This window comes from Mus caroli, chromosome 3, assembly GCF_900094665.2.
Source record: "Mus caroli chromosome 3, CAROLI_EIJ_v1.1, whole genome shotgun sequence".
Lineage (NCBI taxonomy): Eukaryota > Metazoa > Chordata > Mammalia > Rodentia > Muridae > Mus > Mus caroli.
Window position 1 is genome coordinate 6,423,532 of NC_034572.1, and position 19,505 is coordinate 6,443,036.

The 19,505-nt window shown below is 39.4% G+C and overlaps 1 protein-coding gene across 4 annotated transcripts in view; it reads right to left on the minus strand.

The window, feature by feature from the left end:
- Positions 1–9,132: 9,132 nt before the first annotated feature.
- Snx16 (sorting nexin 16) overlaps positions 9,133–19,505 on the minus strand; it is a 21,675-nt gene continuing 11,302 nt past the window's right edge. For all 4 annotated transcript variants that reach the window (XM_021158298.2, XM_029475497.1, XM_029475496.1 and 1 more), the window contains exons 5-8: positions 17,250–17,319; positions 11,744–11,880; positions 11,195–11,317; positions 9,133–10,205 (exon numbers count right to left, since the gene is read on the minus strand). In XM_021158298.2, coding sequence (XP_021013957.1) covers positions 10,109–10,205; positions 11,195–11,317; positions 11,744–11,880; positions 17,250–17,319 — 427 coding nt within the window. In that variant the 3' untranslated portion in view covers positions 9,133–10,108. The remainder of the gene's footprint in view (positions 10,206–11,194; positions 11,318–11,743; positions 11,881–17,249; positions 17,320–19,505) is intronic.

A 19,505-nucleotide genomic window follows, 5' to 3' on the forward strand; every position in this document is an offset into this window, starting at 1 on the left:
GTGTGTGTGTGTGTGTGTGAGAGAGAGAGAGAGAGAGAGAGAGAGAGAGAGAGAGAGAGAGAGGGTTGGCAGTAGCTATTGAAACCTCAAAGCCCACCCTAGTGATACAGTTTCTCCAACAAGGCAATACCTTCCAATCCTATCAAAGTTTCACTCACCGGTGAAGAAGTATTCAAATACATGAGCCTATGGGAGGCATTTTGATTCAAACTACCACATTCTAGTCCCTAGCCTCCTTAGATTTGTAGCCATATCATAATTCAAAAATGTACTCAGTCCAATATTAAGTGTTTCCATAGTCTATCTCTAACAGTCTCAAGACTGTTTAAAAGTCTAAAGTTCAAAGTCTCTTCTGAGATTGGAGACAATCTCTAATTGTAGTCTCTGTAAAACAAAAATAAGGCAAACCACATACTTCTAGCATAAAATGGCACAGAATAGACATTACCACACCAAAAGGGAGGAAGGACAGCACAGAAAGGAAATACTAAACCAAAACAAGACTGAAAACCAGCAGGGCAAATTCTAAATTCTCTATCTGTATGTCTGATGTCAAAGCAATCTTTCAATCCCCAACTCCTTTCAGCTTTGTTGAGACTGCAACACACTCCTCTCTCTCTTGGGCTGGTTACACATTCAGTCTGTGGCTTTCTTTGCCAGGTATCCCACAACTCTGGTATCTCCAACCTCTTGAGGTCTGCAACGCAATCTAGGCCTCACCCTCAAGCTTCATGCAATGGCCTCTCTGGGTCTTCATGCAGCGATAAGCCTGACACACACCTGACTTTAGCAGCTTTCCCTAGCTTGGGAGGGATACTCCACAACCCTTCGCTCACATTCTCGACTCTCTGCTGCCTGCTGGGGCTGAAACATGACCCCTTCTTTCAATTACATTTGTATCAGCTTTCTGATGTTGATGGTTTCCCCCACTGTTTAAGCTTTCCGTTTGTTCTTTTTCTCAAACTGTATGCTTAGCTGGGTGGGGTCTTGCTTTAAGGTCATCACTCCCTTTATTCCATTTAACATCAGGCTTCATTTTAAACTTTTTATCTCCTTGAGCACTGGCTTAGTCCATTACACTTCCTGGTGTTCTTTTTCTCCTCAAACTGTACATTTTATATTTCTCTTTGTCCAGCTTGCTCCTTTTCATTACAGATCTGCACAAGAGTGATTACTAATAACCATGGTACAGAATTGAGACTACAACACACTCCTCTCTCTAGGCTGTCTTGAAATCTCCTCTGCCAAGGCCATTAATCTAAAACCCTTCAATTTAGCCCCAGGCATTTTTTTAGAGCAGGGCAAAAAACAGCCACATTCTTTGCCTAAATATCAGAAGAATGTTCTCTGGACCACTAACTAGTATTCTTACCCCCTGAAACTCAAGCTGGGGTGCCATCACGGAAACTCCTCTGTTTGTTATGCTCTTACTAGGATAGCCCATTAATTTTTCTAGTCAAAAGCACTCAAGTCATCCAAATTCCTTCAACAAAAAACATGGTCAGGACTGTCACAGCAATACTCCACTACCTGGTACCAATTTCTGTCTCAGTCACTGTTGTATAGTGTAGAGACAACATGACAAAGGCAACTTTAACTTGAACAGATTTCATTAGTTTCAGAGATTTAGTTCAGTATCGTCATGGCAGGGAACATAGTGACATGCAGACAAGGAGTAGTTGAGAGCTACATCTTATTCTTCAGTCAGAAAGAGAGGAGAGACAAAGTGTGGACCAGAGACAGAAGGAAAGGCCACGAAGAGACTGCCCCACCTGGGGATCCATCCCATATATAGACACTAAATCCAGGCACTATTGTGTATGCCAAGAAGTGTTTGCTGACCGGAACCTGATACAGCTGTCCCCTGAGAGGCTTTGCCAGGGGGGAAGAATACTAGTAAGTGGTCCAGAGACCATTCTTCTGATATTTAGGCAAAGAATGTGGCTGGTTTTTGCCATGCTCTAAACTGTATTTGACAAATACAGAGGCAGGGGCTCACAGCCAACCATTGGACTGAGCACAGGGTCCCCAATGGAGGAGTTAGAGAAAGGAATGAAGGAGCTGAAGGGGTTTGCAATCCATAGGAAGAACAACAAATCAACCAACCAGAGCTCTCAGGGACTAAGTCACCAAAAAAGAGTACACATGGAGGGACACATGGCTCCAGCTGCATATGTAGCAGAGGATGGCCTTGTCGGACATCAATAGGAGGAGAGGCCCTTGGTCCTGAGAAGGTTCGATGCCCCAGTGTGGGGGAATGCCAGGGTGGGGAGGCAGGAGTGGGTGGGTGGGTGACCATCCTCATAGAAGCAGGGAGAGGGAGGATGGGATAGGAGGTTTCCAGAGGTGGAACTGGGAAAGGGACATTTGGAATGTAAATAAATAAAATATTCAATAAAAAAACAAAAAAGATAGGAGAGGGAGAGGGAGAGAGGGAGAGGCAGAGGAGTTGGGTAGGGGGAGTCAGGGGCTTGGCATGAACCTTTGAAACATAAAAGCCTACCCTTAGTGCCTTAGTGACATACTTTTTCCAACATGCCACATCCACTCCAACAAGGCCACACCTTCACATCCTTTTTAAAAATTAAATGTATTTATTCACTTTACAACCCATTATCAGGCCTTCCTCTCCTCCCAGTACCCTCCTCATCTAAGTCCCCTCCCCCCATTCTCCTTAGAAGGGAAAGCCCCCCTCTGGGTATCAACCTCCCCACACACCACCTCCACCCCACCCCATCTTCCCCCCCCCCCCCCCATCTCCCCCACATCCTCTATCCCCTTCCCCCGCATCCCCCCCTCCCATTCCACACAAGTTGCTTTGAGACTAGGCATATCCTTTTACACTGAGGCCAGACAAGGTGGTGACAGATCCACTTAGGTGGGTAGACAACAGGCTCAGGGACAGCCTCTGCTCCAATTCTTTGAGGGACCCAAATGAAGACCAAGCTGCTTATCTGCTACATATGTCCTGGGGGTAGGGTGGGGTGGATTAGGTCCAGCCTGTGCTCTGTGCTTTTTGCTTGGTGATTCAGTCTCTGGAAGTCCCCAAGACTCCAGACTGTTGGTTTTTCTGTCCTCTTTGGGTCCCTCAATCTTTCTCTGAACTTTTCTGTAAGACTTTTTAAGGTCCATTTAGTGATTGGCTATGAGTCTCTGCATCTCTTTCTATTGGCTGCTGGGTGGAACCTCTCAGAGGACAGCTATTCCAGGTTCCTGACTGTAAGCATAATCGAGTATCATTAATAGTGTTGGGGATTGGTGCTTGGGATGGGTCTCAATTTGGGGAAGTCATTGGCCATTTCCTCAGACTCTGCTCTAACTTTGTCCCTGCACATCTTGTAGGCAGGACACATTTTGGGTTGAAGATTTTGTGGGTAGGAGTGCTGCCTGGCCACTTCAGGATCCATATCTGCCACTGCTAGGAATCTCAGGTGGAGTTGCCCCTTCAGATTCTCTGGAGCCTTTTCCCATCTCAGGTTTCTGGTACATCATAGAGATTGCCCTGGCCCCCAGCCAATCTCGATTCTCTCCCCCTTCTCTCTCTACATATGATCCCCTCACCCTGCTTCCCTCCCCATTCACTCTTTTACCCAGTTCCCTCCTTTCATTGACCTCCAATATCTGTTTTCAATTCTGAGAAAGATTCAACCATCCTCCCTTGTACTTGTTATTTGGCTTCTTTGGGTCTGTTGATTATAGCATGGTTATCCTGTACTTTATGTCTAATACCCACTTATAAGTGAGTATATTTTATGTATGTCCTTTTGGACATACATCATTCAGGATGTATATTACCTCATTCAGGATGATATTTTTCAGTTCCATCCATTTGCCTGAGAAACAATGATGTCACTGTTTTTAATGACTGAGTAGTATTCCATTGTGTAAATATACCACATTTTCTGTATCCATTCTTCAGTTGAGAGACGAGTTTGTTTCCAGTTTCTGAATATTACAAATAAAGCTGCTATGAACAGTGTTGAGCAAGTGTCCTTGTAGTATGATGGAGCATCACTTGGGTATACATCCAGGAGTGGAAGAGCTGGGTCTTGAGGTAGAACTACTCCCAGTCTTCTGAGAAACTGCCAAATTGATTTCCAGAGTACAAGTGTTCCCTCTGTCTTAATTAGGGTTTTGCTGCTGTGAAGAGACACCATGACCAAGGCAACTCTCATGACAATATTTAATTGGGGCTGTCTTACAGGTTCAGAGATTCAGTCCATTATCATCAAGGGGGGAACATGGCAGCATCCAGGCAGGCATGGTGCAGGATTTGAGAGTTCTACACCTTCATCTGAAGGCTGCTAGCAGAATACTGACTTCCAGGCATCTAGGGCGAGGGTCTTAAGCCCATGCCCATAGTGACACACCTACTCCAACAAGGCCAGATTTCCTAGTTGTCCCACTCCCTGAGTCAAGCATATACAAATCATCACGCCCTCCCACCAGGAGTGGAAGAGTGTTTCCTTGCTCCACGCCTATGCCAGCATGTGTTGTCCTTTGAGTTTTTGAGTTTAGCCATTCTGCTGGGTATAAGATTCATTTTGATTTGCATTTCCCTGATGACTAAGGATATTGATCATTTCTTTAAGTGCTTTGCAGCCATTCAAAATTCCTGTCTTAGGAATTCTCTGTTTAGCCCTGTATGACATTTTTAAATTGGGTTACTTGGATTGCCAACGTCTAACTTCGTGAGTTCTTTATATATTTTGGATATTAGGACTCTGTCAGATGCTTATGTCATTGTCAGATGTTAGTGAGGATCCTTTCCCAATCTATAGGCTGTAGTTTTGTCCTGATGACGGTTTCCTTTGACTTACAGAAGCTTCCAGTTTCATGAAATCCCATTTATTAATTCTTGGCCTTAGTACCTGAGCCACTGGCATTCTGTTCAGGAAGTTGTCTCCTGTACTGACCAGTTCAAGGCCATTCCCCACTTTCTGTTCTAGTAGCTTTAGTGTATCTGGTCTTACATTGAGGTCTTTGATCCATTTGGACTTGAGTTTTGTGCAGGGTGATAAATAATAATCTATATGCATTATTCTACATGCAGACATTCAGTTAGACCAGCACCATTTCCCTGTTCCATTGTACGGTTTTGGCTTATTTGTCAAAAATCAAATGTGCAGGTATGTGTGTTTATTTCTGGATGTTCAATTAGATCCATTGATCCATCTCTCTGTTTCTATACCAATACCACTCTATTTTTATTACTATTGTTTTATAGTATAGCTTGAAGTCAGGGATAGTGATACCCCCAGTTCTTTTATTGTTCAGGATTGTTTTAGCTATCCTGGGTTTTTTGGTTTTTTTCCATATGAACCTGAGTGTCAGGAGCTATTTTGTCTGCTTCTGTGGAACCCTGCCTGTCAGGCAGAGTCATGGTAGGTCAGGGTTTGCAGGCAGATTTCCTGGCCTGGGGACATATAGAATAAGAGGAGGTACACATGTGAAGCTCAAGGTGAGAGGCTGAATGTTGTATTAATCTTGGTGGAAGTATGGAGGCCTCTGGATGAGAACAGATATCAAATGTATGCCAGCTAGCTGTTCTAGCTTGTGAATTTCCCATGACACTGTAAAGTATAAAAAGCCTAAAAATTAAATTCAGAGCTACCACAGTATTCACTGGACAACCCTCCCAGTTTCTAATGTTTGTCTCTGAGTCTTCTTTCTGTCTTTCCTATAATCATCCTCCCTCCCCACTTAGAGAACTGTTTGACTTCACACCGGCAGGCCTGAATTCACACCGAACAGCTGAGAATTGCTTTCTTAAGATCTGTGAAGAAATTAGTTGGAATTATGATGGGGACTGCATTTAATCTGTAAATTGCTTTTGTTAAGATGACCATTTTCATTCTATTAATCCTACTGGTCCATGAGCAAGGGAGATCTTTCCACTTTCTGATATTGTGGTGGTTTGAATATGTTTGGCCCATAGGAGTGCGACTGTTAGGAAGTGTAGCGTTGTTAGAGGAAGGCTCTCAGTGTGAGGGTGGGCTTTGAAGTTCTGCCCAGTTCAGAAGAGTCAGCCTTTTCCCTGGCTACAGACAGATCAAGATGCAGAACTCTCATCTCCTCCAGCACCATGCCTGCCTGAAAGATGTCATGTTCCCACCTTGATGATAATGGACTTGGACCTCTGAACCTGTAAGCCAGCCCCAATTAAATGTCTTTTATAAGAGTTGCCTTGGTTATGATGTCTGTGCACAAAAATGGAAACCCTTAGACAGAGATCTTCCTCAATTTCATTCTTCAGAGACTTGAAGGTCTTTTACTTGCTTGGAGTTACTCCAAGCTATATTATGTTATTTGTGGCTATTGTGAAGAATACTGTTTCTCTAACTTCTTTCACAGCCCATTTATCACTTGTGTAGAGGAAGGCTAATGATTTCTTTGAGTTAATTTTGTATCAAACCACTTTGCTTAAGGTGTTTATCTGCTGTAGGGATTTTCTGGTAGAATTCTTGGGGTCTCTTCTATATACTATCATATCATCTGCAAATAGCGACACATTGATTTCTTCCTTTGCGATTTGTATGCCCCTGATCTCCTTTAGCTGTCTTACTGCTCTAACTAGAACTTCACGTTCTATATTGAAGAGCTATGGGAAGAGTAGTCAGCTCTGTGCAGAGGGTGCTCCTGATCTCCTTTAGCTGTCTTACTGCTCCAACTAGAACTTCACATTCTATATTGAAGAGCTATGGGAAGAGCAGCCAGCTCTGTGCAGAGGGTGCTTACTTTCTTACAGGACACATCTCCAAAGTCAACCTGTGCTCAAAGCACAATCAGGTCACAGGCGCTATGATCCAACTCCTAGGAGCTAACAAACACAGTAGTTTTCCCAATTTCTATCTCTGCAAAGCATTAGGGACCAATAAATACATTTCCTTTTGGTTAAGCTCATGGATAATAGCTGCTATCTAAAGAAACACGCTTTCATGGGAAGACCAACTAAGTTCATGGAGGGACCATCACTGTACTTTTTCAAAGGACTTTTGTACTATATGAGGTAGTTCTACCTCTTTGATTAAAAATACTTCAGCTACAAACCTTGCATTAAGACTGTTAAGACAACTTATTCTCATTAGGATTTATTACAAAGCATTCATTTTTCATGCATACCTTGACTGCTTCGCTTTTTGGTTTGTGTAGATAATGACACAGATCTTTGTGAGTGACAAAAGCTACTGGCAGGTCTCATTTTATATTGTCCTTTGGCACAAAGTCCTTTGATAGCCTCCTAATTCCCTGTACTTTAAATGTGGGATCCAAACTCACTGATATAACCTCAAGGAATATTTATTATTATTATATTATTATTATTATTATTAACTTGATATTTTCTTTATTTACATTTCAAATGTTATCCCCTTTCCTAGTTCCCCTCCGAAAACCCCCTAGCTCCCCGCCCTGGCCCCAACCTACCCACTCCTGCTTCCTGGCCCTGGCATTCCCTCACACTAGAGCATAGTCTTCACAGGACCAAGGGCCTCTCCTCCCACTGATGACCAACTAGGCCATCCTCTGCTACATACATATGCAACTGGAGCCAATGTGCACTCTTTGGTTGGTGGTTTAGTCCTTGGGAGCTCTGGGGGTACTGGTTAGTTCATATTGTTGTTCCTCCTATGGAGCTGCACACCCCTTCAGCTCCTTGGGTCCTTTCTTTAGCTCCTTCATTGGGGACCCTGTGCTGCATCTAATGGATGGCTGTGAGCATTCAAGGAATATTTCTAAGGGAGAACAATTTAGGTTTTTTTTTTTTTTTTCTTTTGTATCAGTAGCACGATCTTAAGTTGAAGTTATAAGATTATTCACATATACATTTTGTTTCAACTAAATTAAAAATTTTAAGTAAATTCTGGTGAATTTAAAGGGCATGGCACCTATTCACAAAGACTTTATAGAATACTAAGGATATCAAGTATAAACTTAAAAGGATCATAAGTTCATTGCACTCCTGTGAAACACAGCTCTTAAATGGAATTTGACTTAGGAAAGCTGCAGGGGACAGGGAGGAAAGAGAAAGCAAAGGGGAGAAGTAGTAGCCAGTATTTTAGCAATCTGTTGATTTTGTAACGTTCCTCTTGAAACTGGAAAATTCATTAAATGGGGATAATACTTGGGAGTAAAATGTATTATAAAAGTAGAGTATGCAGTCTTTAAATGTAAATAATAGTAGTCTACCTAATAAACAGACTTTGTCAGCCACTTAGAAATTTAAATATAATCTGAGAGGCTGGATTTTAAGTGTGTAGACCCTTTAAAACAGATATATAGCATTTTAATGCATTCTGCAAAAATCATTGTTTATTATTGTCGCTGGTATTGAGTTTTTGTTGTTTGGTTGGTTTTTGTTTTTTAAGACAGAGTTTCTATGTGTAACAGCCCTGGTTGTCCTGAAAGTCTAGATGAGGCTGGAACTCATCTACAAGGAGCTGGAAGGCTCTTTGAACTCTCAGAGATCCACTTGCCTCTGCCTCCTGAGTAGTGGGATTAAAGGTGTGTGCCACTGCCCGGCTTTAAGTTATTTTTTTTTCAAGCTTTTTTCAAAGCCTACCATAACTTAAGATGAACAAGCAGACTAATTTATTATTATTTTTCTATCTCCAAGAATAAGTACATTTTTTTCATACATTTTGTGAAAAATGTTTTGATGCAGAGCATATCTGTGTACTCTGGTAAAAAGTATTCTTGTAAGATCAACGGTTAGCAAGAGTCATTGGACATAATGACTTATGTTGTAGAATTTTAAAAAACTGCTTCCCAAAATGTGTCTTAAGACACTGATAACACTCTAGATTGCAAAGGAGAAATAAAGATGGTATTTTATTTCTCCAGGAGGTTCTTTCAGATTTTAGAAAGCTTATGTAGTCCAATGTCAACTTGGATTTCAAGATGTTAATGTGATTACAATGCACACTAAGACTAATATGCAAACAGCAGAAATAGAAAACATGCAAGTTGGCAGTATCAAGATGAGACAAGGCATTTCACAACTGTACAGAGAGCTGAAATAAGACAAACGCTTCACAAGAGTGGCTCACAGACCCTGGGAGACTTCTCAGTAACAGTGAAGGCTCGGTTACCATCCTTCCAGTTAACTCTATTTACTAAAGAAACTCACCCAACTGAACTTGGCACAAATGAGTTTAATTATCATAAAGTGCATCAGTTGGCTAAATATATAGAAACAAAATCAGTCGTAGTACAGCATAACATCCTCACATACATAGAAGTACATATGGAACACCAGGAGTCAAGCTACTTGGGAACTTTGCAGTATATATGGTTATTTATCTTTATCTTTTTCTGTAATTCACTTGCCTCAAAACTGTAATATATTTTGAAAAGAATATGCCTTGATTAGCAAAAAGAGGTAGTGTTCTGAATGAGGCAAACCCCACTGAATTTATGGGTAGAAAATTGAGTTGAAGATTATGCAGAAAATATCCAAGTATAATATGTTAATAAACCAGGACAGTAAGTATCTTGACATTAATTAATCATCATTTGAATCAAGGCTATTTTATCACTTTGCTTATCTAATTATAGCTCTTCAAAACACATTATCTTTGGTTCTAGAAAGTCATCTTCTTTTAAATAGTATTAACATTCCAAATAAGCAATTTTTATCTAGAGATGATGAGACATATTAACATTTCAAGCTGGATTCTTATTTTTCTTTCCTGGGTGTTCACTGGTTTAACCTATATCATGTCTGAGATAGAGACATTATCCAGATTCTAACATGCAATTCATTTTCACCTATGTAAGTGGTGATTTAAGACAAGCAAGCACATATATACACACACAAACACAGTAGTCTGGAGCAATATACAGGCAAGACACTATAATAATTTATGTAAAGTCTTTAAGAATATGGGCCCTGATAACAATTCTAACTTTTTTTTTTTCAATGTAGTAAATACAATGCTGGATAAAAGACATTGAAAGCAGCAGTGACTATAGTTCCTATTCCAATAACTTAAAAAAACTTTATGTAAACTTTATACACGTGCATTCCTGTTCTCTTCCGTTTCAGTCTATTAGGGTGGCAGTTGCTACTCTGCTGAAATGAGAAGTGGAGGGAATAGTCACCAGTGTGTTAGTCATCTTCAGCATTATATGCCAACTGTGCGACTTCTATGTCTGCTATCACACTTCCAGCTTCTCTAGAGTTGAAGTGTGGCTTATGATCAGCTCTGTAAAGAAAGAGGAGTGTGCTAGTGAAGGGGACAGATAAATGCTCTCATTTTATTATCTTCTCATAGAAAGGCTATTTATACATTTAATGCAATATAATCATAAATTCAACCAGAAATTCTTTGTGTATTTGTGTGTGAATGTACATGTATGTACATACTTGTGGTGATCAGAGGTCAACATCAGGTGTCATTCCTCAGATACGTCAGTCAGCTATGCACTTAAATGTGCATTCATTTATTTAGATTGCGTGTGTGTGCACGACTGAAGGGAGTCAGTGCTCTCCCTCCACTGAGTGGGGCCTAGGAACTGGATGCAAGCTGTCATCCAGGAGGCAAATACAGTACTCAGTGACCTATCACTGGCCTTCTCATTTTCAAAGACAAAGTCTCTTACTGACCTTGAGTCTGCCAATAGGGCAAGATTGGCTGGCCAGTAAAGTCTTTTCTTAGGGACAAACTAGGATACCGTAGTTTGTCTTTGTTTCTTTTTTGATGAGCAGATTCATGATATAGTAACACAAAGCTCTTAAACAGTACTCTTAGGATTTAAATGATCAGGCTTTAGTAAACTAAACATTGTGGTGTATTCAACTTGACACAAGCTAAAGTCATCAGAGGGGAAAGAACCTCAATTAGGAAAATGTCTCTAGAAGATTGAGCTGGAGGCAAGCCTGTAAGACATTTTCTTAATTAGTGACCACAGGGAAGTGTCTAGTCCACTGTGGGTGATGTCATCCATGGGCTGGTAGTCCTGGGTTCTATAAAAAAGCAGGCTGAGCAAGCCAGAGGAATTAAGCCAGTAAGCTGCAACTTTCCATGGCCCCTGCATCAGCTCCTGCCCTAGGCTCCTGTCTTGTTTGAATTCCTGTATTGACTCCCTTCAATGATGAACATGTAAGCCAAATCAACCCTTTCCTCCCCAAGTTGCTTTAGATCATGAGTGTTTCACTACAGTCACAGTAACCCTAACTAAGGCAATCGTATACCTAGATTCTTCATCCAAGACATCCCGATTGACTTGAAGTACAGAGGGCTCCAGCCTTAGGATCTGTCCACCTTCTGCTCTTGACACATACAGTGATGCTCCTCCAGGTTCTAAGGACAATGTTCTAAAGGTGTGTTACAACACAAAGTTATTTCTTCTGAATAAGAATGGTGTGCCTTCACTGTCATGAGAACATGCAGCATTCTGAGCCTCCAGCCAAGTCTTCCCAGTCATGTGACTATTAACTGCTAAATGAGGGAGCTGATAGTGAAATCATCAGCGTAATAATTTAGAACCTTTCTCACATGCATTCAGTATATACTGACGGGTATCACACTGGGTGCATGAAAACACAACATTTTATTTTCCTGAGGTTTCTCATCCTTAAATGTTCAGACTCCTACATTCAATTAGTTTATAACGAAGTAGGCCAAGAGCTCAGGACTTTCAGAATCTGAAATTTTATAAGTCACATTAAAATCTGAAGGCCACTGAGACTAGAGTATGAAGAGTCAGACTGGCCAGCTTGCAGACCCGTGTCATAACCCACCTGATTCTGGTCTCTAAAGCATCTATGTGAAGTTGCTTTTCCCCGAGCAGTTTCTTCAGGGATTCCACCTCTTTTTGCTTCTCTAGCAGTTCTCTTTGTAAATGGTAGTTAGTCTCTTCTAAAGTCTCACAGAAAGCCTTTACAAAGAACAGGAAGGCAAAGAAAAAAATTATGTACTGAAGCAGTACCTCTGTCAAAAACACTACTGACGAGTCAGAACACAGAAATCAAAGTTGTATTTGTAAAAGTCCAGATAGTTTGTTTTTCACACTTATCTTCTTAGATTACTACTATTTTGGCATTCAGTTTCCATTCATCAGGGATACCTGTAAGTTATGTTCTTTGAGAATAACTATAGCAGCAAACACTGAAAATGGATATATAATTACAGACAGAATAAGAAAATATCATCTAAGAAAATGAAGAATAGATAATCTGAATACACTACAACCATTAATTAAACACAATAGAGTTAGTTATTTAAACTCTGATAAACTAAACAAATTACCAGTCAAATTAGTCTTACAGGTAAGTTCTATGAAGACTGAAATCACAAAAGCTATTAACAGCATTCAAGTAGCTCTGGAGAACAGAAAAAGAAAAACTTAGGAAACTAGAATAATCCTGACACTAGAGATAGAAAGGAAAACAATACATTCAGTAATTTGATCCAAAATCATTATCATCTAAATTCAGCAATTAAAAATGAAATTTTCTCTCATAAGCAATTTTTTATCATTTGAAATCTATGAACGTAATTTGTGCTTGCGTAAATAAAACCATCAAGCACATGGACACACATGCCCTACAACATAGCAAACTAAAAACAGGGAATAACTTCCTTAAGCACAAAAGGAGACACTAACAAAACTACCAATAGCTTACAGAAAACATCTAACACGACACAGGGTTTCTTTAAGGTGAAGAAGTAGAATGCCCACTGTGAAGGTTTCAATTTATCTTCAAGAATATTGGCAAACACAATAGTAGAGGAAAATGTCATGTATGATATTAGGGAACAGAGGAAGAACTGTGGATATTAGTACTGTAAGATTATAATTAGCAATACAGCCAATTCAAAAGGATCTACAAAGATATAGTAGGTATGTGAAATAAATACACAAAATCCTGTCTTGAAAGTTCAAGGAGAAAAAGAAATCAAACCTTTACTGAAGATGTTCTCAACTAATATACAATAGGATCTTCAAGAAAGTCACAAGTTGATTATAAAATTTTCATGAAACAATAAATAGCCAATTTCAAAAAACAAAACCAACCTCAATATGGAAGAGAACCTTTGCAATGTGACCCTTAAGCTTCTAAAGCTACTATAATTAAGTGTACAGAATTGGCAGGAGGAGAAACAAACTGGAACAGAGCTGACTGGCTACACTGGCTATATGATTTATTGTTTACTCATGGAAACTATAAATGTTAAGTCATGAAGGAAAGTGAACACGTTCACAAGCGGTATTGGGATGAGTGGTCACCCATAGAGAAAAGCCAAGTTAATTAATGTATTGATACGAAAAGCAAGTTTTACTATCAAAAATGATTTAAAGATTACACTTGTATCTTGGAGTGTAGTAAAATAAAAATCAGAGAAACTATGATGAAGTATGATAATGGAGCAATTATAGAAGCAGCCTATGTAGCCATTAGTATAGAAAATCCATCTGGTAAGCAAGCATTAAACCTAGCCTAGAAGAAGAGTAGTAACAGTCTAAGTGAGTGACGATGGGAAATACATTGCTGGTAAGATGTGTCAACTGACAGAACACATTTTGGGAATAACTCTCCAAATGTAGTGAAGCTGAAGGGTAAAACATACAATAACCAAAGAATCCCACTGTACAAACACGCTTTCTATAGATCTTTGGGTTTCTTCCAGGACTGAAAACCATCTCCACAGGGACAGTTACCCTATGGACTAGGCTTTCAGAATAATCATTAGAAAAATATGCCAACAGAATGATTTAGCTAACACTGAGACCTCAAAATGGTTTGTATTCTTAGAAAACAACCAATCCTAACCACTAGGAACAACTTGTACTGTTATGATGGATGTGATATATGTAATTTTCTTACGTGATTAGCTGCGGCTTCTGGAAAATTCTGGTTTCCTCAAACTTGGGAACACAAAAAATTAAGTTCCTTAGCTGAAGAATACCTCGAGGTTGAAATTTATGTGGGGAAAGTCTAAAGATTTAGGCTTTAATTATTTGTAGTATAACATTTCCTTAAACATTTTTTAATCCATAATACATTTCTTTGATTGTTAAGACTGGGTCTGCATGAGTCAAACCACCACTGATCCACCTACTGGTGCTGGGATTACTGGTATGTGCTACTGTGCCTAGCTTTTATTACGCATTTCCAATCGTTATCTACTTACTGCTACTATGTACCAACCGCATTTCTTCCACTGATTTATTTCCAGAGTTTTAACTCTGAATTTCCCCAGGTGGGCAGTCCAGGTTAATATACCCAGTCTTAATTTCTTCCTAGGTATAGGCACTTGCGAGGGGTAGAAATATCTCCCTTTAATAGGCAGGCTGAAAAAGTAGGAACAAGCTTTACTGGATTAAGGTTCCTTATCTTTTGAGTAATTTTAACTTGTCACTTTTGTTTCAAAAGAAAAGAGTCAGTAGAAAATTTCTAAATAAATATTCATTTTCAAATACAGTTATAGGAAACTACATTTGCTTTATAGAAAAATTCTAGAAACTATATTGCACATTGCTTTGTTCAATGTATAGGCTTAATACAGCTTTGATGATTTATTTAAACTAGTTATTTCAACCAATTTGGGAATGAACTGATCAGCATCTCCTGGCAAAGAATTACCCAGTCCCCCACGCAGTAGTGTGGAGCTTCAGAGATCCTAACTCAAATCAACTTCCACTCCTTCCCAACTAGCCACTACAGATTTTGAATTAAAGATATTTAAAAGACTTTTTTGTTCAGTAAAAGGAAAAATGTAAAGTGTTTAAGAACTGTCTTGCAGTTAGGAAAAGAACTCTATTAGAAAGGAATGGAAGTCATGAGCGCTATGAGTTGAGAAAGTCGTAACACCAACTGTTGCACAGTTTAATAGATACACCTAGACTAACTTTTCAAATGCATTCTAGGACAAAGTAACAAAGTGAGATAAAATCCAGTGACTACATATGCTGCAGAGACAAATGCTACAGTCAGTAAATAGAAGACCAAAAATAACAGTCTATAGAACAGAAACTAAATCCAGTGACTACATATGCTGCAGAGACAAATGCTACAGTCAGTAAATAGAAGACCAAAAATAACAGTCTATAGAACAGAAACTAGATTAAGAGTTGCTAAATGCATCTGAAGTATCCATCATTCATGTATGTATGTATGTATGTATGTATGTATACACACACACACACACACACACACACACAAGAGTTATTAGAAACTATCTCTATATGACTTCAAATAATGATATATAGAAAAGTGACTCTTGAGGCATCTTGCATATTAGGTATACTAAAGCCCAAAAAAATAAAGGTATATTTATTTCCCAGTAAATTGAGAACCTTAATAATGAGGAAGAATGACAAATAGAAACAAATGAAAATTCTGGACTTAAAAAACTCCAAAGACTAAAATACAAATGAGTAAGAGACACTCAACAGTAGACCTGATAGGACAGAGCTGTGAACTCCTGAATTCAAAAGACAAACCTATAGAAACAACCTAATCATGTAAACAAAGAGAATATATAACTGAGTAAAACTAACTGGAGAAAAAGCAACACATCAGAGTTATGCAACAAAGTGAAAATTACAAGGAGTCCTGGGGGAAGGGCAGAGGGGATGGCAAGGACTTGAGATGATGGCCATGACTCCTTCACACCTCAGGAGCATGCATGTGATGAACACAGGGGCCACATGCTGATGTATCCCAATCAGATTATTAAAAGTCCAAGACAGAGATCTTCCAAACAGAGCAGAAGTACCCATCATACACAGAAATGACAATAAAATGAAAGGCCGACTTTTCCTCTAGATTGAGTGAAGGCAAGAAATGACCCATTCAAGGGGCTGGACAAAAAACAATCTGGGGGAAAAAGGAAGTTTTATAATGTCACATGTTTGTGAGGACATGGAGAAACAGAAACTCTCCTAAACTACCAATGGGAAACCACTCAGGTAAAACAGTCCAATAGTTTAGAAAAAATTATGAACTTCTTTAAAAAGTTAAACATTGGGAAATTCTACAAAAAAGTTAATTCCTTTCCCAGGACCTAGCGCAAGAGAAAGGAAAGCATGCATGCATCAGTGTTTAAAAGAAACTGTCCATAGTGACGCATAATGGAATAAAACTGCAAACAATGTAAGCATCGTTCAGCTGGGGGCTGGGGAAGTGCAATGCGGTGCATGCATTAGAAAGTGACACAGGACTGAGGTGGTAACAGGAGCTGTGCAGTGGGGCAGCCATAAACACGCCGGGCCAAAGAAAGCAGGGAAACTGGGTCACGTACGTCATATACACAAAGGTTATGCACACTGAATGTGAACTACATGCATAAACATGCACCTACATTATTGCATGCACCTACAAATATGAAACAAACATAAAATGTAAATTTATAGGGAAGAAAGAGAAGTAGATTATAGGTTGTCTTGGGCTGGGGGTGCAGAATGTAATATGTTTTTGGAAGTTTTTTGAGGAAATGTAACTATTCTAAACCTAGATTATGATGATATCACAGCTGTATAAATACTAAAAATTACTAAGCTGATACTTTCAATAAATAACAAAATAACAAATGAATAAAGCTTTTGAAGATTTTACTTCAATAAAGCTGTTTTTAACAAAGCTACAGCATTTACTCTGACACAAAGAAATGCTCCAGTTTAACTGCACGAAACTACAAGCCTACCAATTAACCCTGTTTCATTTAAATGCCATTAAACATTTGGAGGTAAACTTGCATAAAATTCTAGCTAATCTATTATTACCAAATCTATTTTGTGTATCAACCCTATTGCTTCAAGAAATGGGCCACTTTAATGCGTCAATTATTGTAATTTGAGTACCATCAAACATGAGCTGAATTGCTAACAAGACAATCCGTCTGTCTACCTCTGAAGATCAGCTCAGTCTGAATGTAGCAGTAGGGTTCTCACTTGCATACCTTAGAAAAGGAATGCTCTTCATAAAATCATAGAGCCAAGTGAAGGCAATCTAAATTCCTGCAGCACTTTAGTAATTTTTAAAGCAGTAAAACAAGTAGAAAGGATTTAATTTTAGATTCTTATTTATTACATGCTACATATAATTTTTATCTGTTCACTCAACTAGGTCCATGTTTTTCAATGAAAGAAACCTTTGATTCAAATATTAAAAGCTGTCTGTATAAAATCACTTAGTTTGAACTGATAACAATTTGCTGTTTGCCAATCCTTCCTAGAAACAATGTAGTACTTGTACTGTATTGTTTATTCCTCTCTCACGTGACATATAATACAGCACTTACCCTGCTTTCTTCTAGGCTATCAAATGGACCTGGTGGATCATCCAGACAAAGAAATTCTCTCACTGCAAGGCTTTTCAAAGGCAAAAAGATTAGCGGGCATACAAATAATTTACAAAAGACAGAAGAACACTAAAGACACATTTGAGCTATACAGTGTGTGAGGCAAACAATTTTGTAGATAATATAAAAATGAACAATTTGTTTGTCTTTATATAAGTAACCACATGCAAATACTAAACTATAAAAGGTTTTACCCAAGTTATTGGATCTAACAAATGTAAATAAAACCCACAAGTTTCCTGTTACATACAGACAGACCATAGCACAATCAACACAATTCAGAATGATGGCAGAGGACAGCAGCCTGAGCAGCAAACCTCACTCCTGACTTTCAAAGAGGCAAGAGCATCAACAGCTGCCTGCACAGGGGTCACCTTGCTATGAAGGAAAGCAAGTCTTAACTTATATTCTCCTTCTAAGGTCTAAGAAGCCTTTACTCTGAAATACCTTAAAGACTGCCCTTGCTATGTCTATTAATTCATATATACTTCCCTCAGATATTAAGAGGAAAACTTCTGACTATCTCTTAATTAGCAAACATTTTATATAATGAAATATTCCTATGGATATACTTTGTATCATCAACAGTGGGTTAAGACAATCGACCATCTTACTTCCTCACAGTAAACATGCTCTCTTCTTTTAAACAGCAACTGCAGACCTAGGAGACAACTTGACATATATGTGCAATTTCTTATTTGTAAAAGGCAAGGACATATATGATTAACTGACACACTAAATTGGGGGCATGCCACTCTGTATTGAAAGGAGAATAGGGTTTTGGGGTCATATTGGGCCAGAGAGGTTTATAATGACAAAGCTGTGTAAATCATGAAAAGGTAAGTTGGATATTCAGTGAGATCTCTTTAAAAGAAAAATAGGAATATAAAAAGTAGTATTAAGAAAATAAAAGTCAGAGACAGAACAAAGAAGCTGATGGTAAGCAGATTCTAGAGCATCAGATCTTTACGGTATGGGGAAAAGGACATATGGACCATCTTCACTGTGATGCAGCTGAATCGATAGCCTACTACACTTTTTGTTCCTTTTAAGCTTCAGGCAACAATAGGTGATGCTCGGTTTCTGTACTGAACAGAAACTACCCTGTGAGTGAATAAGTTATTTCTTTTACTAAGTGCTAGTTTGTCACCCTAAAACTTCTTAGGAGGCTTTGTTCAGCTCTTTGAACCAATCAAAGTAACCCCAAATCCTTTACATGCACTGAGGATGGATGGTCCTCACTTCCTCCACGCTTCATTTTTTGGAAGCATCACCAACGCACTAACACTTGCACACCCGTCACACCACTCTCCCACTCACAGCTGCTCTGAAAGGCAAGGCCTTCTCTATCTCATTGATGATATCAAAGTCTAGACAAAAAATGACCTTTTCAGTCACACAGTGTAAGTGGCAGAGGCGGACCCTAAATCTGACTTCTGAGAATGAGCTTCTTTCTATCTGAAAATGATTTTGCTTTATGTATTGGTTAAGTTAAATACTTTCTTGAAGACCATGCCTCTCTGAACACATTCAATTTGTATTATCACTCTCAAGTTCTGGCATTGAGAATACTGCACGTAACAGCACAAAGGAGACCAGGATTACCAGTGATGTAGAAATTATAGCCCCATCTACCAGTTCTGTCTATGAAGTACCTACAGTTAGATAAAAGTGAGCAAGACTTCTGAGGTAGTGGGAAGTGTGGTACAGGGAGCTTAGGCAGATTCTGATCACCTGCACCTGGGTATCTTTAGCTCACTAGAACCTTAGCTCACTGTACTAATCAGTTTGGTCCTTTGTGACCCATACTTCAAAATCCCATCTATAGCTCCTCTAGCAAGAGGGAGTAGAGCTTTGGTCTCAGGGCTGGCATAAAACAATCACCTAGACTAGTGTTAACTTTCTTTATGACACTCCAGCAACCTACATGCAAATGCTTGTGTTCAGAGCTGTGTCTCATGCTGACAAGCCTCTTCTCATGCCGACTGTTACCCTAGGTCAGCCTTCCCACCTCAATCTGACGCCTATGCTTCATGGCTCAGTGTGTGGGGCGCCGCTATCTTCCGGTGCTGAGTCATTTCCTCAGTACCAACTCGTAAACATCTAGTTTGCGCCTGCGCTGGAAATCCCCGCCCCGGGCAGCTCCGCCTCAGGGATAACATCATATGGGGCGATCAGTGTTGAGCCAATCATGGC